The sequence below is a fragment of the Penicillium canariense genome, assembly GCF_028826845.1.
Source record: "Penicillium canariense strain IBT 26290 chromosome Unknown utg000001l_segment0_segment0, whole genome shotgun sequence".
Taxonomy (NCBI): domain Eukaryota; kingdom Fungi; phylum Ascomycota; class Eurotiomycetes; order Eurotiales; family Aspergillaceae; genus Penicillium; species Penicillium canariense.
The window spans coordinates 4,526,288-4,548,053 of NW_026622728.1; the positions used below are offsets into that span (position 1 = coordinate 4,526,288).

At 48.7% G+C, this 21,766-nt stretch overlaps 7 protein-coding genes across 7 annotated transcripts; 4 read left to right on the forward strand and 3 right to left on the reverse strand.

The window, feature by feature from the left end:
* Positions 1–770: 770 nt before the first annotated feature.
* On the forward strand, positions 771–4,721 carry N7482_001537 (uncharacterized protein; the record flags this gene model as incomplete). The annotated part of the gene is made up of 7 exons (XM_056683662.1): positions 771–1,035; positions 1,089–1,144; positions 1,364–1,492; positions 1,545–1,764; positions 1,825–2,217; positions 2,259–2,528; positions 2,578–4,721. 7 exons carry the CDS (start codon positions 771–773, stop codon positions 4,719–4,721), a joined length of 3,477 nt encoding a protein of 1,158 aa, XP_056547268.1.
* A 958-nt stretch (positions 4,722–5,679) lies between these two features.
* Positions 5,680–6,355, reverse strand: N7482_001538 (copper transporter family protein; the record flags this gene model as incomplete). Its single annotated transcript, XM_056683663.1, has 2 exons — positions 5,680–5,797; positions 5,868–6,355. 2 exons carry the CDS (start codon positions 6,353–6,355, stop codon positions 5,680–5,682), a joined length of 606 nt encoding a protein of 201 aa, XP_056547269.1.
* Positions 6,356–7,289: 934 nt separating this feature from the next.
* N7482_001539 (ferric reductase family protein) lies at positions 7,290–9,287 on the forward strand (the record flags this gene model as incomplete). The annotated part of the gene is made up of 4 exons (XM_056683664.1): positions 7,290–7,662; positions 7,739–7,859; positions 7,921–8,172; positions 8,231–9,287. 4 exons carry the CDS (start codon positions 7,290–7,292, stop codon positions 9,285–9,287), a joined length of 1,803 nt encoding a protein of 600 aa, XP_056547270.1.
* Positions 9,288–10,762: 1,475 nt separating this feature from the next.
* Positions 10,763–11,140, forward strand: N7482_001540 (uncharacterized protein; the record flags this gene model as incomplete). The annotated part of the gene is made up of 1 exon (XM_056683665.1): positions 10,763–11,140. One exon carries the CDS (start codon positions 10,763–10,765, stop codon positions 11,138–11,140), a length of 378 nt encoding a protein of 125 aa, XP_056547271.1.
* A 165-nt stretch (positions 11,141–11,305) lies between these two features.
* N7482_001541 (uncharacterized protein) lies at positions 11,306–12,031 on the forward strand (the record flags this gene model as incomplete). Its single annotated transcript, XM_056683666.1, has 1 exon — positions 11,306–12,031. One exon carries the CDS (start codon positions 11,306–11,308, stop codon positions 12,029–12,031), a length of 726 nt encoding a protein of 241 aa, XP_056547272.1.
* A 17-nt stretch (positions 12,032–12,048) lies between these two features.
* N7482_001542 (uncharacterized protein) lies at positions 12,049–13,144 on the reverse strand (the record flags this gene model as incomplete). The annotated part of the gene is made up of 4 exons (XM_056683667.1): positions 12,049–12,302; positions 12,403–12,734; positions 12,789–12,994; positions 13,121–13,144. 4 exons carry the CDS (start codon positions 13,142–13,144, stop codon positions 12,049–12,051), a joined length of 816 nt encoding a protein of 271 aa, XP_056547273.1.
* A 923-nt stretch (positions 13,145–14,067) lies between these two features.
* On the reverse strand, positions 14,068–14,628 carry N7482_001543 (gamma-glutamylcyclotransferase family protein; the record flags this gene model as incomplete). Its single annotated transcript, XM_056683668.1, has 1 exon — positions 14,068–14,628. One exon carries the CDS (start codon positions 14,626–14,628, stop codon positions 14,068–14,070), a length of 561 nt encoding a protein of 186 aa, XP_056547274.1.
* Between the last annotated feature and the right edge of the window lie 7,138 nt (positions 14,629–21,766).

Consider the following 21,766-nt stretch of genomic DNA (forward strand, 5'->3'; position numbering starts at 1 on the left):
AATGGAGAGGGTCACAAGGGAGCTGGAAGACAAGGATTAGTATGCAGCAGGACATGTGCTCCTCTACGATGGACAGAGAAAATAGCAGTTGATTGGCAAAAGATAAATTTAAGGCGAGGCTGCGCCTACCGGAGATTGCAACGTTTGACATGCACGCTGCGAGCCAGTCACATGTCCGCATTTAAGAGCCCCAATAGCTTGATGATTGGCTACAATACCAAACACCTGATTTGTGCTACGTGGGTTGTTGTGATAGGATGAAATGCCTATAGATTATTGAAAACTCTTGTAATCGTTTGGATTTAGAATGGCATGAGCCGACTGACAACCCGGTTTAGATCAGGTGCTAATCACATGTTCTTAACTACCATGCCTGGGGAGCTGCTCGCAGTCTTCAGGGAGGTTGAGAGTGAATTCTTCGATTTAAATTACTGCTATGCGCCCAGGGTTGCTTCGATGTGGATTGTGGGCTAGTCAGCATGAACTGTTGTATCCATCGTCGTACAACCCCGCCGAATGGCCTGACTCACGCTTCTGGCCTGAGCAAGGGGGAATGCCCTGTCCGCCCTCCGTGTTATTTTCCAGCATGACGAGACCCCTACTCACATATAACAGGATGAAAGCGATACAACTTGTGGCAGTTCCTCAGCCCCGAATAGTCTATCAACTCAAAGCTCGACTTCGACATTTCGTGATGACCTTGGCCTGAGAATCGTGGCAGCTGGTGAAGATCCAGCGATTGAGTTTGTACTGACCAACCACATTACCACATGTACCACCTGCTGATCTTCTGCTCTCGTAGCTTGATTGCGGTCCATGGACTTAACGGACATCGAGAGCAAACTTGGACGGCGTCGAATCAAATAAACTGGCTTCGCGATCTACTCCCATCCGACATTCCAAATGCTCGAATACTCACATATGGATACGATGCACGTACACATGGGACAAATGATCTGACGGCGCAATTCCTCTATGAGCACGCCATCACATTCCTGGGAAAGCTGTGCATCTTCAGGAGGAATACCAAGGCAAGTCAATCCCCATTTGGGCATAAAATATTCATATTTGTGACTTTGATTAGACAGAGAAGCGGCCGATCATCTTCCTGGCTCATAGTCTCGGGGGTATCCTGGTAAAGAGTGTATGTGATTTGGGGGTTTTTAAACGCATCTACTCACAGAATACGCAGGCTCTAATTCATTCGAACCTCAGCAAGCCGGGTTATAAAAGCATAAAACTGTCGACATAAGGAATCATATTCTTCGGCACTCCTCATGCCGGAAGTGGTGCCGCCACTTGGGGTACTCTGCTTCTGAAGTTAGGCTCGCTTTTTGCTCAAACCAACACATATGTCATTAAGCACCTGCGGGCAAACTCGGAATGGCTGGGAATGCAACTTGACCAATTCACCCCGATAAGTGCCGATTTCGAAATCGTGTTTTGTTACGAAAGCTATAAAACACCTGTTCTCCTCGGACAAGGTGTCCTGGTGAGTTAACCCTCTGCCGTGCTGCTTCTGTTTTTCATCTAATTCTCAGTAGATTGTGCCGCGGGAATCAGCAACTGTTGCTGGATATCCCAGGAGCACGAGCTTTTGCTTTTCAAAGAACCACACGGAGCTTGTTCGATTCAAAAACGCGAAAGACGAGGATTACATAACAGTCATGTCTCACCTGAAGGATATGATAAGTCGTTGCATACAGAGAGTGAAGATCAACTGGAGTGAGCTTTACCACTCTGAAGCTGAGACAGTTACAAAGGGTATGCAGGTTCTTAGCCTTTTAAGGTGACGATCACTAGATAACAAGATAACAAATATAGACATTCGGCGTACAGTGGAAAGTTCAAAGATATGCAATTTGCCTTTCGCCCTTCCTGTTGAAAGGAGTCCAGTATTTGCTGGCCGCTCTTCTCATTTGCGAGAAATGCACGAATACCTCTGCCCAGAAGAATCCCAGGTGGAGGGCGGAATCGACGAGCTGCAGCAATGTCGAGTGGTAGTGCTGTATGGCCTTGGAGGCATGGGTAAGACGCAACTTGCTATTGCATATGCCTTACAACAGAAGCAACACCTTTCTGCGGTACTGTGGCTTGACGGTTCCAGTAAAGGAAGCTCGCAATTAGGGTTCCGAGACATCGCCCAACGATATATCGATGCGTCTAAACAGGTAACGACGCTCGGGAACTCCTCTTTGCCAATCTTCCTCTCCGAGAGTACCTCAATTCATCGGACCTTCTCTCCTTGGACGAATCAGCTCTGCCAGACATATGCAAGAAAACAGTCAGTTTCCTGGAATCTGAGTACAGTGGTAAGTGGTTGTTAATCATTGACAACATGGACGAGCTCCTGGGGTACCCTATCTCGGATTTCCTTCCCCGGGCATTCACAGGGAAAGTCATCATAACCAGCCGGCTTACCGGTGCTGTTAACTTTGGAAAACCGATAGAGGTTGATGAGATAGAAGAAGAAGCAGCAGTCTCGATATTGATGGATACTGCTCTTTTGCGCCTAAAAGCCCCTTCAGGTAATCCTTGCCTCTTCACATCGCTGAAAGACAATCTTACGGTGAATAGACACTTCTCATGCCCGAATCATCGCGAAGGCTCTTGGGTATCTGCCACTTGCTATTGAGCAAGCTGGTGCATATATCAGCGACGTTCAGATCTCTCTTGACGACTATCTCCCACTCTATGAAAAGGCTCGCAGCCAACTCCTGAATCCTGCCACATCCCTCGTCAATCTGGCGCCAAAGAAAGCGGTTTTCGCTACATGGGAAGCATCCTTTGCTCGTATTCAAAGCCATAATGATGCAGCTGCAGAGCTACTTTTGCTCATGTCATTCCTGCACCATAGTTCTATATGGGAGGGTCTTTTCCTAGGTTTTCCTGGCAAAGGTAGGCCAATCGCTCCAAGCTCTGCACCCGACTTTGCTTGGCTATCACAACTGTGTCAAGACAGTCTCAAATTGAAACATGCTGTCGGAAATATCATTTCAGTTTCTTTAGCCAAGCGAGGTCCCCTAAGCGGCAGCATCTATCTTCATCCGCTTGTTCACACCTGGGGCCGCGAGCGTTTAAGCCCCGAGAGACGTGCTCGGAAATTGATTCATGCTCTGATTGTGGTTGGACAGGCACTTGAACACGTATCAAGGCAAGCAATGACAAAAGAAATCTGGGAGTTTCGACAACAAATTCTACCCCATGCAGATTCCTGCATCAATTTGGCGGAAGAAGAGAAAAGTCAAGACATATTCGAGTCCATTTTTGCAGATGCAGTTGCTGTCAAAGCCTTTTTTTACACTGTTACCCTGCTGCAAGATATAGGGCGGCTAAAGGAAGCCGAAAGGTATCTTGATATGCTGGTCCAACTCAAGCCCTCAACAATTTGCCCTGAATTATATGCCAACGCTCAACGAAGGCTTGCCGAAATCTTGAACTACTATTCGCGATATGAAGAGGCCCGGAATCTGTTCAAAGAGGCTGAAATATCGCTGACACAGCTGTTCGGACCGAGCCATCCAGACACTCTCGCCGCTCAAGTTGGGCTTGGGGATGGATACTTTCAGTCTGCCAGGATCCTAGAAGCGGAGCATGTTCTAAAAAGAGCCCTTGATAACGACACGTCTGATGCTGGCCGCATTGGTAAACACGGCCGTCTGGCTGCTTCGGTTTTGGGCTTGGTGTATCAAAACCAAGGTTTTTACAGTGACGCCCTGGAGCTACTTGACCGTGCACTAGAGGATGCTGCAGATGATGTTGATGGAGAGATCTTAAACTCCCTGATGGTCAAGTATCGCCGCGCCATCATACTGCAAGACTTGGGTTACTGGAAAGCGGCCGAGACGACATTCAAAGAAGTTCTTCAAGCTCGACAAAAAATCCTGGGCCACAACCATGTCACAACTCTGAGAGTTCTCAATGCTCTAGGTCGGCTGAGTTGCTGGTTGGGAAAATATAAGGAGTCGCGGGAACTTCTCGACCTGGCGTGGCAGGGCCAAGAAAAACTCGGCTTCAGCAGTGAGAATGAGACAGCACAGCTCCGCACGCTCTACAATATCGGCGCCCTAAATTGCGCAGAAGGCATGTTTGACGAAGCGTTCGAATGCCTGAACCGGGCCCTCAAGTCCCAACAGAAACTTTACGGCGAAGCGGCGGGTCAGGTCCTGGATGTGAAGTTGGATTTGGGGATCTTATACACGGAAAAAGGGGTCCTTGAAACCGCCGTCTCAACATTGGAATCAGTCCTCGAAACCAGGCAAAGACGTAATCCTGGAGGGGTTGTGTCGCTCATTCGTTCCAGGACAGCACTCGCCGATGCGTTGTTATGTCAGGGCAGAACTGAAGAGGCCGAGGAGATACTTCGACCTGCCATCGCCGATGCAGAGACGTCCCTCAAACCAGACAACCCTGACAGGTTGAGAATGGAAACTTCTGTTGCGATGCTTCAGTTTCACAAAGGCCATGGACACTCTGCCCTTCCGGCCTTGGAACTGACGATCCAGCTGCTCGGCTCCACTCTGGGTGAGAACCACCCGATGACCATTCAGGCTGAGGGACTCCTTGCGCAGATATACTTTCAGGAGGGTCGGAAAGAACAAGCGGCAGATATGATCAAGGAAGTTGTCGAGAAGATGGGTGCGCTGGTTGGGTTAGAGCACCCAAAGACAAAGAAATTTGTGCAGCTGAGGATAAGCATGACCATGAGTGAATTAACTTGATAGAGGTCGCAACAACCTTTTCTATATATTTCCCTTTTTCAAGTTTCCCTCTTTTAATTTCTTAGGATAATTTACTTAGTGAGCCTAAGCCTGATCGCCCTCATTAAAGGAGTGGTAGCCCAGAAAGGAAAGGGACAAAATCCTGTGTATAGGTGGTGCATATTTCGGATATCCTTTGCGTTATCTTCAAGCTGACAAGCCACCTGTAGCAAAAGTGCACGGAGCATGCCGGACTCATTTTGCTTTGCTGCGTCATTAAAGTCAAAATAGAAGTGCACGATTCCAACGCGGTCTTTGAATTGGTTTTGATGGGTTCTATGCTCAATGGCGGTTGAACAAAGAACAGACTTGCCACAACCTGCGAAGCCATTGACCCACAAGAATGAGCAAGGAGCTTCCATCCAAATAGTGAAGCGGCCATTGTTGACACAAGCGATGTCCCTTTCGAGTTTTGATGTTGTCTCTTGGAAGCCAGTCTCTAATGTGAGCCCAATTTCGTGTTGATAGCCGAGATGCTATTGCATGATTTGGCAGAGTGTGTCTGGAATGCGATCGATATGGCGGATGGGATCAAGGAAAAGAGAGGAAAGACTCTGTAATTCTTATGGTTAGGAGTTAATTGTCCCGATAGAACCGTCGCGCTCAAGAGAGAGTAAGACAAAACTTGAAAAAAATAGTTCTATCTATATTCTAGCTACGGCCGGCGATAGGCGGAGTGTTTGGGCTGTTTACAGTGTTTGGAGTGTCAAGAGTCGACTATTTAGCGGCGAGGCTAATACTGTCTCCACCAATAGAGGACGAGAGTAAGCGGAAAGGGGCGCTACTACCGAAGATATGGTTTGCATCTTCCTGGGGGGGGAGGTGTTTATTTCAACCTGCATTATGCAGTATGCATTATCATCCCTCGGTATAGGATGACGCCATGTCCAACATCACAAATCATTACCAGTGGGATATATCAACAGTGCAGCATGGAGCTCTGCGAGGCCACTCCGCCCATAATAAAGGTCCCAAGCCAGATGCCTCCAAGCACCGACATGAAATAGCCCACATTCATGGTCATCACCGCGAGCATGCTGGGCACACGGTCAGTATCGATCCGGGGCCATGAAATGTCAACTGGAATAAGGCATCAGCAACACTTACAGCAAATATGCAATCCCCGACACAACCAATTCGTACGTCGCCCGACCGGCAGCAGGATTGACGCGCCACCGCGACCACCGACTCCCAAGCTCTTGGATGCTCAATTGCAGTCCGGGCACAGGCTTGGTTTTGTGGCTGGCATCCGGCAAATGCTCGCCCAGCATACTATGCTGCACGCTGTCCGTCCACACCCGGCCCTCGAGGATGGGCCGCAGTGCGAGCAGAATGCGCAGCAGGACGGCCAGCACGATCAGGAAAATGCAGGTGCCGGCATATTGGCCCTGGGAAGATGGCGTCCACTCGTTCGAGTAGAGGGGCGTTTTGAACGAGGTGAAGAAGGTCATGGCCATGTCGGCCATGGACATGGTCATGGAGGAGGAGGACATGTCCATCGACGAGCTGGTCGAGGTAGATGTGGACATGGCCATGGCCATGGTGGAAGCGGCCGTGGTGGACGTCGTGGCCGTCATATCGGACATGTCCATCATTGTGGTGAGATAATAGAGAGACGCTGGGTATCAAAAACTTCACGTCGCGAGATACCTCGACAGAACCGGGCCGGCAGCAAAAAAAGTCCAGAACAGATCGATCCAGATAGAAGAAGAGATGCGACCAATTTTATCGACTCTTTCTTGCCACAAGAGAGGAACAGTCCAGAAGGAAGCCCCCGCACAGCGTCATCCGGACGGGGTCTGGTGTGGTGCCGCCAGACGAGCACCACGCGAGCCGAGCCAAATCGTGTGCCTGTTCCGCGCACTCCGACCAGGAACTGTGTGATGATCGCCCTTCGAATTGCCCACGATTGGCCCGCTGCGAATCGGGCGGGGCCGCAGTTGCAGGAGAGTCCACTTTAGTTCGTGCGAAATGCCCGCAAATGTGCTCACTGCAGCGGTGAAGTCTCCAGCCCGAAATGATGTTGATTGATGTTGATTGATGCTGATTGATGCTGATAGCACGATTGGCCCGTCAACATGAGCGTGAGTGGGGATTGCCCCAACACAGAATGGACATGAGAATATTTGCAGGCATTCGAGCACGATACCTCCCGGTTCGAGGCATGTCCGTGAGTCAACAAGAACAACCGTGCGAGCAATGACCCTATCCCCAGCCGTTGCTATCTTCCGGCTAGAGCTCTTTTGAGCGCATAATCCCCGGTTGGTTCGTATACGGCGGAAATGTACGAGCCAGCATTCCCCGGCGGATCGGTCCCGCAAACGAAAAGTGGAGACGTCCACCACGAGGAAGTCGTTGCGCTGGACCAGTGCGATATTAATAATGCCGCCCATCTCATGGATCTCGAGCATATTGTCATATCCTCTTTTCAACGTCTTTCGGCTCCCAGAACGCTCGTCCAAGCCCTATATCGACCCATCTGCATGCTCAGGCTAGGCAATAGTCACCAACGTACACCGTTCTGCAGCCATGGACATGGGCATGAGTATGCTGCCCTGGCTGGACCAGCCAGTCATGCTGCACTCTAATCGCAACCCCGGCGCGTGTGCGATGACGGCCGAGCAATGCGCGTACAAGAATTCCTACTGGGTATTCTGGTACCAGGCGGATCACCGCTATGCTCTGCCCACCGTGGCCTTCTTTCTGGTGGCGATTATACTTTTCACACTGGGACATATCCTGGCTGGGATATTCGCACCGCGGATGAAGCAGGCCTCCCCGCTGTCGCGGGTGCTTGCTGCATTCCGGTTCCTGTCGTACAAGGGGTGGCGGCTCGGCGGGTGGAATACCCAGTCGTTGGGGGTGTTCTTGCTGGGTGCGGCAGGGGTGGTCTTCTTTCTTGGTATGTGGGATGGGGATGGGGATAGCCCATACGAGTGGGAATCTAGCGATGATCGAAGCTAACCACCTGCGGGTAGCCATGACCCTTGGACCGCGTCCGTACTACTGGCCCAACACGAAAGAGATCAACTACGGCAACTCCCCTCCCCTTGCAACCCGAGCGGGATTTATGGCATTGGCGTGCATGCCCTTTTTGATGTACGAGATATACCATCTACCTTATCTCCTCCCTATCTTCCAGCCATTGACATGATCACAGTCTTCTCAGCGCAAAGGCCAACCCAATCACCGCACTGACGGGCATCTCCCACGAGAAGCTCAATGTGTGGCATAACTGGGTGGCCTGGGCCATGTTCGTGCTTGCACTCGTCCACACCTTCCCTTTCATTGTCTACCACGTGTGGAAGGGCGATATCGTCGAACAGTGGAGCACCGGAGGCGTCTGGGTCACCGGGGTCGTTGCTATCATTGCCCAAGCATGGCTCACGTTCATGTCCGTTCCGTGGATTCGGTAGGCACTCTACCCTTGGGCCCCATCTATGTCCTACTCACTGAACTCGTGCCCTCAGGAACCGGTACTACGAATTCTTCAAAGCAACACACTTGTTCATGGCCTTGGTCTTCGTCATCTTCTTCTTCTTCCACTGTGACTTCCGCATGTCCTCCTGGGATTACTTCATCGCCACAGGAGTACTGTACTCGCTGTGCTGGCTCTACGCCCAGTGCAAAACATACTTTGAGCACGGCATCCGCCACAAAGCCCGCCTCGTGCCCGAGTCCGAGCACACGCTGCGTATCACAATCGACACCCGGATGGAATGGGGGCCGGGTCAGCACGTCTTTCTCCGCTTTCTCACCTGCGGCGTGCACGCGCTCACAGCGCATCCGTTCACAATCTGCTCTGTGCCCCGACGAGATTGCAAGAACCAACTGGTGTTCTATGTAAAATCGCGTGGTGGACTGACCGGCCGTCTCATGGCGCTGGCCCGGAAGAACCCTGACATCCAAATCCCTGTTCTGATAGACGGCCCTTACGGGGGCATTCCAGCCGGGCGGGTCGGTGATTTTGACAGGAACCTCGCCATAGGCGGAGGAGTTGGTGCTGGCATCACGCTCTCTCTGATCGAGGATTTCGTCCGGTACTCATCCGTCCAGGAGAACAAGGAGATGAAGGTGATTGTTGCGACGCGTGATCCAGATATGCGGGCGTGGTACACGCAAGCGTTGGAGGATATTGCGACGCGACAGGCACTGGAAAAGCCAGTGGCAGGACTAGCCATTCACATCCATGAGACTTTTACCGAAGGCGGAGAGCAAGAACTCAGTGCCGAGAATATCAAAGTGCAAGGCAACACGCAGAGCATCGACTCCAAAGAGTCCAGCCCTTCCAGCACCTCCGCCACAGAGATATTCAATCTCCAGGTCATCGCCGGGAGGCCAGATCTCCCGGCCGCCGTGCACCACATGGCAGATCGGGAAGGTGTTTCGGTCGGTGTAGTCGTATGCGGCCCATCCTCCATGCTGTACGATGTCCGTGAAGCTGCTTCGGCCGTGCAGAACAGCATCATCTCCACGAAGCCCGGTATCGCGAGGGAGTTGTGGCTGCACAGTGAAAAGTTCTCGTGAGTTTCCCCATCTAAATGATTCTCGAGTATGGTTGCTAACGCGATGTTTGTAGATACTGAGCATTACATATCAATCTGGGTGACGAACCTAGTGGATAGTTGCATTGCGTTGTCATTATAATCCAAGATACCCTATCGAATTAAATATTGCCTGTCTTCATTCAACTCACCCAACTCACCCAAGTCTGCCATGTTTTTCTAATGGCCGCGAGAACTAGCCCCAGTACATGACGCACTACCACTTCCCATATTGAATAAATATCCCCAAGACGCCAGATGATAATAGTGGACCGGGGGAAAGTCTGCGACCATGCATTCCTGCTATTCACCCTGGGAAGCCAAAGTACTCAGCTGGCCCAGATCTCTCTGGGCAGTTTCGCATCATGTGCAGCCAGGCGAATGAACTCCCGGACTGTCATGAAGCTGACGTCTCCTATCCCGCACGTTCTGCATGGCTAGAGAGTCACCCTCACAACCCACGCGGAAGCAGGAGTAAAAAGTCGAGAGACGATCACAATTGTAGTCACAAAAGCGAAATAATTACGCATCTCATCATCCATCATACAGCGTTCCAAAGTGCAAATGAAAAGCCGCCATTCAAGGTAGAAGCCTCCACCGAAAACGCTGAGGACTACTAGGACAGGCAAGAAGGGATTGCCGATAAATAATCTTATAGTATTTATAACGAGCCTCTCTTTTAGATAATTTACCACACTGCAGTCATGCACTTGCTAGCAAACTAAAAACAAAATTAAAAACATACAACAGTCAGGATTCGCATGTGGTCACCCACCATACTACTAACTGACCGGCGTGTGGCTTAAGTACGGCTGAGCGGACGGGAAGCCCTGTTCTCCACACCCTATGGTCGTATGTGCTATAAATCTACTTAAGAGGATCTATGATGATTAGAAAGTGCTAGAATATAGGGTTGAAGGGATTACCGGAATTTATATATACCTTAGCCTTAGCTTTAGTCTTTTTATAAGTAATCATGGTGACGGTAAAACTGCGGCCTCGGGAATTAATCGTCTCTGGAGCACAGGGTGAGTTAGTCACCCCGCCGCCCTGAGCTGCTCACTGAGCAACCCTGAGTTACTCCCTGAGCAGCCTATTCGCTCACCCTAATGCTCAGGCCGACCAGCACATTCGACATCTAGATCCAGCAGAAAGACACATGCTTCCGGGAGTCTCCCCACTGTACATAACTTATACATTCACCGCACGGGGAGAAACTTACAAAGTGTAATTATCCGAGGACAGCCTAATTCTCACTGTTGAAACCTCATCAAGGGGTTGAAGTCGTAAAGGATAAGGAGGAGGATTGGGGAAATGTTTGACAGAGTGGCTGCCAAGCCCAGAAGAATGCTAATAACGTTGTGCCTGCTCAACATATATAACGGCGGATACCACCCACCGCCTCTCTTTCTCTCCTTTTTTTTTACGTTTCTTTTTCTTATAGATCAAGTCACCGAGATGGGTGCCAGCTGGTCATCAGGCCGCCCTAAGGAGCCCTCATCCTCAGCTGCCGATCTTGAACAGCCCCCCGATCCACCCAGCCAGTCCAAATACCCTCGCTGTTACGGCGATGTGGTCCCTTCGGTCTGTAGCGACCGCCCAGAAGACTTTTACGAAGAGCTATATGAAAAGATGTACTTCGTGCAGCATGCCAACCAAGACTGCATCGTGGCCTTTCAACAATGCGAGAAAGAAAATCCCCGTGTCGACCCCGAGGAGTGGTTTATCATTGCTGAGCGAATCCCCCGGGTATATGAATATCTGGCACATAGCACTAATACCCCGAATGTGGATGTAAACCAACCGATTGATCTTCACCCCCGCATCGTCAAGTGAGTAAAAGCTCCCTGCCTGCTCGTCTCTTACATTCGCCGCTAGAACACCGCAATTCTGCGTGGTGGGAGTAGATATCTTGGCCGTCTCCCTGTAGGATATCTGCTGGAGAAGCTAGACCCCGGCCCACTGGGCGTCACGACTCTGCCACTTCTGACCACTTTTCCTATGTCGCGTACGTCTTCCGATGATAAGGACTTCCCCGATAATGGAGACAGAGAGCCCCTCCTCCTTCTCTACTACCGCTGGGCACTGCAATCGCTTGCTATGCTAGCCTTCCTGCATGAACACGGGGTCTACCTGATGGATTTCAGCTTGAGCACAATATGGATACGCGATGATCTCTCGATTGCACTATCAGGATTCGTGAACGCAACCATCCCGACAGATGAATGGCCCTACTCTCCCGACGGGACGAGATACGAAACAGAGATCTACTACCCAACCAATCCCGAAAGTGGGCACCCAGAGCTCAGTCCGAGTATCGATCTCTCGGATTGGGCGACCTTTGTCTGGCAATTGATGCGAGAGGATGCGTCTAGTGATGGAGCGAAGAGGTGGGCGATGCCTACCGATCCATTGGATCCGACGGAGATGCCCGGGGAGGTGGATGAATGGGAGTACCATAAGCAACGGCTGAAGGAGGGCAAGCTACAGCTTTTAGAAGAGGAGCGATTGGGTGCGATTCTGGTTAAGGCCTGGAAGGGGGAATATCAAAATGCTCGGGAGATCCTGCAAGAGGTACGATCGTATCTCCAGCAGATTGGGGTACGGATGGACGGAGAGGATGAGGTCCTTCTGGATGATGGGCAAAAGTGGGAGGATGTATTCACGGTAGTCCAGACAGATGGCGCCCGCTGGGGTCGGGAGATTAGATATCGGCAAACCTTTTGACTGCATCGTTTCCCGCTTCATTGTCGAAGATCAGACTTGGGCGGTAGTCTAAGGCCCTCCAATTTGAGCCATTCTTTGTCGTCCTCGTTTTCCTCATTGTCGTCACCATCATCGTAGGGGCAGCCTTTACGAGCCCGCCGCGTCTCTTCGCTGGCTTGCACGCGAACCTCAAGCAGTCTGCTGTCTGGCACCAAATGCGACATGGCCGCGACCGGCGCCTCATCTCTCATCCCTGTGATTAGCAGCACATCCACATCTACGGCGCCGTTCACTACATTCAGAAAATGCTCCTCTGGCAGCCGAGGCCGATGCCGCAACTGGCTCCGGAAAAAGGTCGTCAACGCGGGGCCGGTGTTGCTCTTTGTAAGTACGGTCCTGAAGCAGGCGGGTCAGGTCGGCACCAGTAGCCGCCGCATATTCTCTCTTAGCCACATCGCTAATGCTCACTGCGCGCGCCATGAGGCTTTTGTGACACGAGATGAAGACGGAGACCCAAATGTCGGCGCAATAGTCCTTACCGGCGCAGCTTTCACCTGTGACCAGAATGATGAGCTTCTGTTTCATCGCTTTCGGGAGTGGGCAAGCGTAAGCCAGCACATTGCGCGGATCCGAGATATGTTCGAGACGAGCCAGGCGCGGCCGTTTCGGCCCAAAAGCCTTGGCTGCCAGCGCGGCGTCTCTGGGGTCTGGCCCGAGGTCTGCACTGTAAACTCCACTACACAATGGCAACAAGTCTCCGACGACGTTGTATACCCACCCCACGGCAGCTCGAGCGAGTTCGGTTCTATCTTGGTCGCGGGACCAGACCCCAGTTACCACACAGGCAAAGTCCCAATCTCGATAACCGAAAGCAGTGGCATTAGCCGTCACGTCGCGGGCCGCCCCGCCACCTTGCAGCAGATGGAGGTAGCAGAGTGGCGTGGGACGAGTCTCAATGGCCGCCCCGATGTTCCAATTTCGAATCTGGACTTTTGGCGGCCACGTTTCATAATTTTGAAATAAGCGCTATAGCACTATCGCCTCTATCCGCTTCCGTGGAACGTGTCAAGGCCGGAACAAGCGCCGCTAGAAACTTTATCCATTTCTCACATCTTGTCTCTCCCGATACCACATTTTGCCTTCACAATAATCATTGCACAACCAACGTATTCCGCCATGAGTAGGCTAGGCAAACTGTCAACTAGAGTTCTTTTCTTTATTGCAGGATATTTGCCCAAGAAGGCCATCAGCTCGTCTGTCCAAAAAAACCAGAATTTATACAGTAGGTAGGTAGTTGGGCACGGATAGCACCAATGACAAAGAATGTAAAGTGAGATCACGAGTTGACGGAGGCTTTGTTTATGGTATCATGCTTGGGAGAATTGTATCGATGTGATCACAAATTTGAAATTGGTGGCAGGCTTTTGAGATGCTGAGCTTCTGCCCTTTTCGTTTTGTGGTAGATAAGTTGACTACCTCACTCAACTCTTTGCTTAGTGCTCGCGTAAAATATAATTCTTTGCGATGCGTATGTTCCGGTGAATCCAGTTCCAGCACTTGCAAGATTTTGTATGAAATATCAGGGGAAATAAGACTATTGATTTACTCGTCGAACCGTCGTTATCCTGCTTGGCTTCTTCACCGTCGGTTTCTACAGGCGGGTCCAAGTTCCTTCGTGCAATCTCCAGAATCTTACAGCCAAAAGGAAGTCGAAATAACCTGGTGCATTCAACGAAGGTATCAAGTCTGGGTGGAAAAGGAAGAGAAATCTACCTGGTGCAATGGTGCTTGATATGTCCCATGATAAGGAGCACCTTTTCTTATCATCTCGATTCAGCCATGTTTGTTGCCATCGTCAAATCCTCAAACTAAGCCCTACAGAAACACTCAGCACAGGAAAGAGAAATCTTGAGAGCAAAGGAGTGTGAAGCAAATGCTAGAAGTTTAATCATGAAGAAGCTATAAATTACATGATTTAGAACATGTCTCATCAAAATTTAAGTCGTTGCATTAAACTCTTCATACAGCCTGGGCATAACAAAGCCTTTCACTCCGCATTATTCCCAGAGTGAATCCAGCTCTCGAAGTCTTTTCTCTTTTTTCCAATCCTTCAGGTCAAATTTTCCTTCCTGGAGTTCAGCCCGCTGGCCATTCCACATGAATGTGACTCCATCAACAGTCCTTTCAACACTACTATCATGTTCGAGAATGTCGATTAGGCAAGGCTGGAGCTGATAAATTTCCGTCTCATAGGACACAAGTCGATCAAGTTGTGTCTTTGACAAGATTTCGAATGCCATACCATCGACCGGTTGGCGTGATTCACCATCAACAAGGGCAGGGTACGGGCCCCATGGCTTAATTTCATAGCCTATCACTCTGGCACGGCTCATGATAGGAAGGGAGTGTGATGTTCTCAAAACTTGAGAAAGTGTTTCTGGATCCATTAATGTCCCGTAGACAAAACAGTATTGTCTTTCGAAGAAATCCGCGGGTGCTGAGCCCTCTTCAGAAGAGTTGGGAGACGCTCTCAGGCTTTCAGTCGACTCGTGTCCCGAGGCGCTATGGTTCAGGAACTTGCGCACCATCAGAGATGGGGGTGGGAGCGTTTTGGGCATTGCGTCGGTACGTAAATTCTGCAATACATCAGCAATGCCTCTAGTGCCTCATTTTTCCGCATTTGGCAAGGCTCTGTGTGCAGGACCTCACATCACGTACCAAGGTGATACAACGAGACGTCGTGATGCAGTAAAGCAATAAACGATTGACAGGACCTCTGATGACAAGGCTGAAGATACTGTATTACTGTTGGGGGGATGTTAACTACTTGAATAGACCTGTTTGTAATTAACTCACGTTCAGACAATAGCAAGGCAGACTCAGAGTCAGGAGTATGGTTCTTCTCAGGTGGACAAGAAGCTAGCAGTATACAGCACGGGTGCTGTCTGGGATCAGGGAGCTAAGCCTATTTAGGATTGCACCTACTGTCATTCTTAGCACACGGCCGTTGAACCCCAAATCACATGATTTCATTTCTAGTTCTACTTCTGGTTAACTCTCCGTGCTGGATTTGGATGTCGAGTAATTTTAAATATGTTATATTATGGAGGCCCAGGGCAGCGATTCATGGCTATTCGTCCTGTGGCTCCAGCTGGAGCAGGGTCGTCAATCATCGCCTGGCTCTCTTCGTGGGCTTACGAACGTGAAGAATCTGCGTCTCGGAATCCATGCCCTCTACTAACTGTCGCGAGGAACTGGTGCCGATCAGGTCGGCGATGCATCTTTGCTATATTGGATTGTCTCCCACCGGACTCGGAAGCGCTTTGTATCTATGGTTACGGAAAGGGGATGAAACCGCGGGTTGAGGGTCTTCCGGACCATGTGTTTGATAGGCAATTGGAGAAATTACTCGCTGAGAAGGATAACAAATTGCCCCGATTGTCATATATCGAAGGGATTGATGAATTCATCGAAAACGCGACCCCCGTCAAGCAGCCAGCCACCGACGATTCGGACCTGTGGGAGAGAAAGACAGATGATGAATGGACTGATCATGAAAATGATTAGGTAGTATGGCTTGGTCTTCCCTTCGATGGAACAGCTACCCAAGAGGATTTGGATCAGCTGATCGAGGCGGAGTTATTATCGGTGTAAATAAATGTACTATGGAGAATGAGGGCATTACAGTGTATTCGGCTATTGTATGGGTCCTGTGCAGATTCTCCCGCTGAACCACACCACCACGCATGTTCTATACTCATCCGCACAGATCCGGAGATATGCATATCTGCTGGACCGGGGTTTCCACCTCGTCATAAGCCGTGATCCAGTCCCACGTGCAGAGAGGCCCCACGCCATAGGTGAGCTCAACCTGCAACAACCCGTACAATCTGCGGAGCCAGTTCCGGCAATGCTCGGGTCCACATCGCGGAACAGTCTAAGCGTAATGCTGTTGGAGCTGCAGATACAAACACACTTATCATCTGCATTACTGACCTCATACCAACGGCACAGTAGGGCCTGGTGCCATTGGCGACCGTGGCATTCGGGGGAGCTATCGGAGCAGTCGTGGACCCAGTACTTCGACCCGGGGCAATCATCACTCCCGGGATGGGATCAGTGATGTTTTAGTACCCAGCCTGGGGGTTAAGACAGATCGTGTGGTCTGATTGTTGAATTGAGTTATTCCAGTCGTACAAGTCGTCTAGGGCTCTGTAGAAGTCTCTTTCCGTGTATCTGTCTGTAAATAAGTGGCGTTGGAGAATTCATAACTGGGATGGTTTTGTCGTAAGGTTACATACAGCACCTATGGAACGACGGCAATTCAATATCCATCACGCCTCGCTAGGCAGATAGCTTCTCGGAGCATAACGACTAACCACTCCCACGGCCGAAGCGCTGTCAGGATTTAGTGTCCCACTGTTAGGAAATCCTTTTCGGGCCCTTAAACCCGACTAGCCGTGATTTCCTCACCTGAACCATGGGATCAGGCATAGTCTCTTAAGTAGTATCAGAGCTGAGTTCAAATAGTCCTGAAAGCTATAATTTGATCGTGCAACACTCACTGTTCCATCCATGCAACTCTTAGGGAATCCTTCTCAACTCTGTTAGAATCTATTTTGGCCACCATGGCAACTCAAAACAAAGTGCATGATAATAATTAACAGTAAACCGATGGTAGGGACGGAGAAAAGAAGGAAAGGAGGGGGAAAATGGGTGGTCCCATTGCCGAACGGAATGGAATGGAACCCGCCGATGGATCGGAGAATAATCATAACAGACATTGACTCGTAGATTTGGAGTGGGCTATGAACATAATGGCGACCTTCCGAAAAGCAAAGGAATTTCAAGCACTGAGTTTGATTGATTCCCAGCTTCCCATGCCCGAATCCACAAAAAGACCCGGACATGGATCCGTATTTCCATTGAGATGCCTGGCAAGTAGGGCATTGGATTACTGGATTTTTCGCCAGGCTAGTAGTTATGTGGAGGAATTCTTGGGTGGAGTTGTTTTAGAGACTGAGATCTCTGACTTCTTTGACTATGCATTTGTTGCCTGCATTGGCATGTGACCTGGTGCTTTCTGATAAGCATTATCCACTACAAAATAATACCAGAATGCTTTATATGGTGCAATATTACATAGATCACGGATATCTGCATTTGAAGTAGGACCGTGTGGCATTAATACGATATTAAGAAACCTTCACGCTATCCGTCCGCATCCGATGAAGCACGACATGAGGAATGTACCACCCAGAATTGATCGTATGACTATGTGATCCCCCCGAATATAGACAAACTAAAAGCAAACCCAATTGCCCGAGTCCAGTGATAAGCATCGCTCACTTGATAAGTACCATGATAAGCCTACATTGACCTGTCCGCTGAATATTCAATTGGCATTACTATCCTCAATATCATTCCAGCAACTAAACAAAAACGATACTCAAAAAAGAAAGACGCCCGACGACAGCCATGAAGCTCCAAACAGCGTTGCAAGTATTGTGGCCTGGGTCTCTTTTACTCTCTACCATGGCTGTTTCTACAGGTCCTACTCTTCATAATCTACCTCAAAAGAGGGCCACTGCCGAATTAAGTGGAGCGGGTTTGAAGAAGCTGCTCGGGTTCCTGGAGAGTGCAGATATAAGTGAAATCCCGGATCCCGTTAGCTTTCCTTGCACCTTGGAGTCATTTCATATAGGGTCATTCTGCAGTAAGTTTCACACTCTGTACAGAGGACTCTAACAAATCCTCATTCTTGCCGCACATTATAGGTGGTAATAGTTGCATATTGGCACCTGATGAATTTCGCTTCCTGTGCCCTTAGCAATATCCGACATATGCTAGACCTTGTGTGATGAAGTACTTATTCACAAGCGATTTGTCACTCTGTGGGAAGCATGTATTGCAGCCTACAAATACTATCCATTTGTGAATAGCCGTTTGAATATGTTGCTAGCTGAATAGTCTACTTGGTTTCAAGATTTATGTGCCAATTGCCTAGAATTTTGCAAAGTATATTACTAGCAAGCAGAGCGAGCAGAAGGGTTTGAGCAATTGAAGGTTCAAATCCCATACTTAATTACTGATAACATAGTTTCCACTCAAGAGTCATAGGAACTTGAAACTGTAAATACTATACTAACACCTAGGTACACATCTGGACAGAAGCACCGCAGAGTTGTATCTAACGTAGTACTGGGTAGGAAGTGCGACCTTAAGGCTTGATTTGATTCCAAAATGCACCGTTGTAGGGCAACATCCGAAAGCAACATGAGGGTAGGTGGTGATCTTGTTTCCAAATCTACGCGAAGTAAACTACAGAAGGCGCATGTGGCCATCTGACCAATCTACCAAGTGTACCAGGGTAACTGGGAAATCAAGAGTTCAAGTTTACGTTAACCATTTGATGCCCTCTCCGGTGGAAGCCTGATGCCCGGCATGGCTCTTGGCATATAATGATAAAAGATGGAAAACTTCAAGAAGTCTCTTACATCCAAGGCGTAGCATGGTCTAACTGTGACACAGCTAGGACCAGGAATAATTCCTGTTAGTTGCCTTGGGTTATACAGTGCGACACTCCTATGAAACTCTTACTACAAAACAATCCCAATATTGAAGAAATACATACCAAATTGCTCTAGACCAAGGTATAAAAGGTGAAACTCCCTACCCCTTCCTTCCACTATTACTAGCAACCTCGCAAAAATCCTATAATCTCAGGCTTTGTGGACATCTTTTATCTATCGATTTTTAAAGGTACCTAAATTGAGGTTTGTCAACATGAAATCTCAAATTATAACAGGGCCTCTCCTTTCTCTCCTCATTGCAGCGAATGCAGCTTCTGCCGTGGGAGATCTGAAATATCTAAAACTAAGCGGAGCTGAACTTCAAAATGTGGTTGATGTGCTTAAAGCCCACGACCTTGGAGGCAGACTTGCTGCCGATCAAACTATTAGTTGTTCCGTGGCTTACACCTTGGCACTAAGTAAATTGCCACTTATTGATACGTTATGGAAATGTTACATATTTGCTAACTACAACAACAGGTACTACTGGGCCTCCATATACTCTGACCCTTACGTCACTTGATCTTTCAAACTGCACGTACTCAGGCCCCTGATTATGAGTTGAACATATCATACACCCAGTGGCGCAAAGCTGGGCTGAACACCAGGTTCAGAGATTACAATAGCTTAGGAAATATTGCTTGAAGCAGAAGGAATGAAAATGATGATTTTAATGACGATCTCGTTCACTTAGATTCTCAAACAGTATGAGGCAAAGCAATTGAACCACATAATCGGGAGACTCGACATACACAGATGGAGTCAGAGGTGGAAGGTTACACGTCAATAAAATTATTCCCAGCTCCGAATTAGCTCACGCCTGTGGGGAATCGCTACAAAGAGACAAAGAATCGGAGGGTCTGTACGGCTGAAGGCGCAGATCGTATAATTAGCGCTCAAACACCCATAAATCTCTACAACTGTCAACACAGAGATTCCCGTCACCTTCTGCCACTTAAGTTCATGCCGTTGAGCATTGTTCTTTCAATAAAAATGTTTTCCCAGAATAGTTTAGCTAATGATTTGTTGTTTTGTATCACTACTTGCTTCACCTTTCAGGAGATCATAGTACATACGACCATAGGGTGTGGAAAACAGGGCTTCCCGTCCGCTCAGCCGTACTTAAGCCACACGCCGGTCAGTTAGTAGTATGGTGGGTGACCACATGCGAATCCTGACTGTTGTATATTTTTGCATTTCTTGTTGATTTAGACTGTCGTAATTATGCTATTGCCACTTTAATCTTTAGTCCCTTCAGGCCCCTTGCCTCTTCAGCTGAACGTCCTGAAGCCCTTCTATTCTTCACCCGACCGTCCTGAATACCCTGAAGCTCTGACGTAGCCCCTCGGCTAAACCTTCCTTCCAATCCTCCTTCCCATTCGCGTCCCAATCCTAAGTTTACTTTTTGGGTGCTCTGAGCTGACCCTGGTTGGAGCTGATCACGGAAAATAAATTCAACATGGCTACTATAGCCGTCTGCTCTGGTCCTGGTTTTGACCTCTCTAAGGACGTAGTAAATATTCTAATAAAGTAGAGATATAGAAACGAATAGTTGGCTCCCTTGGAAATAGTCACAATTTGAGAGTTCTAGTTTAGCCACAGTGATGGTTCCTTTCCTCTAGAGAAGGGTCTATAGAGGCAAGATGGTATTAAGAACCTTATTAATTAAACCTAGGATGAGCTGAAGCTTTGGGAATTACTGTTGTGGTTGGTTCCGTTGTTGTGGCTACGGTATGGCGCCTAATAAGCCTCGCTCACACACGCATAGCAAGATGACCGCTAGCCTCCAACGCTAGTAGTCCGGACGTCGGGTGAGTCATGATCTGTGTGGTCTTTGGACTTAGCGTAAATGGTCTTCGATTAGGGAGATTAACTCTTCCCATCACACACTTCTAAATAGTTTTGCTTAGCTAATTACATAGACTTAACGTAGCTCTTTAGATAGTTAGCCGAGGCACCTGTTCGCATATTAGGTAAGTGCATAAATCTTACTTGATAATTTCCACCATTTGACGGAAATTGAATATAAATTCAAGCACGGTCGCAAATTTGAATCTTTAGCTTAATATAAGGGTAGCTGAGATCAGAAATCAAGTTATAGTTGTGAGATTGTCGCCACACTCCAGTAACGCTGTTAGTAAAGAGTACTTGGTAAAATTGGAAACGATAGCTGGGTACATAGAGCTAGAGCTTTTTCCGGTGGACCCTTGACATTAGCAGGGAACTAATCCAACGTACTTATGACTTCCCTGCAGGCCTTCCATAAATCTGTGCATGTGAAGCTGTATCTAAATACTAAGCGGCGATATACAACGGAAATACAACAAATATCTAGAGTCCAACAGAGTATGAGAATTCATGTACACTTTCGTATTTCATATAATATGTAAATTTATATACGGATTCGGGCGGACTTTCGGACTAGTGAGGCTCCAGGTCAGTAAGTCCGAAAGTCCGACGTGGAAATAATCAGCCGCCAAGTCGGCGCGGCTCTTTGGGGCTTATAGGCCTATAGAATACAATTTTCGGCTCTATTTAATCATATTAGTAGGCGAATGCAGATTATCCCTTAGTGTTGCATAGATTGCAATACGTTCTTAATGTGTCTTGGACGCGAGCTTATTACCAGAGAAGTAGGATCTAGGTTCGGCATCAAGAATCGTCCGACTAGCACGCTAACATCTCATATAGGCTTGAGCCATTCACCCTACTTTTAGAGATATATTTCTATCGCTAACCCTTCGTATCGCTCTTTCGTATCAAAGGATTGCCTCCCAATAGACTAGCACAGTCGATATATTTCACAATGAGATACACAAATAGCCTAGAGAAGAGCTCCAGCGAGTCCATCCGCCTTGTGTTCGGCCCGCATATCGGCACGTTCACTCGGCACTCAATAAATGAACTAGTACGGCCTCTTTCTCAAGGTTCACAGAGGGATTGCATCCTAGCACACTTTAACAAGTTACCGCAACATTAGGATATTCTAGCGACCAAAATTCCCGGTCTGGCTCGCGATGTTAACGGCCTCCATATACTATCTGAACTAGACTCTCGGCTTCGACACGGCAATTTATCGCAAGATAACACAACCCTACCTAGCATTATTGTTGGCCTACTAGTCGGGTTGATATAGCTCACCCAATATTGGGGCTACCACAATAGACTTGCGGGAAGAACTGGT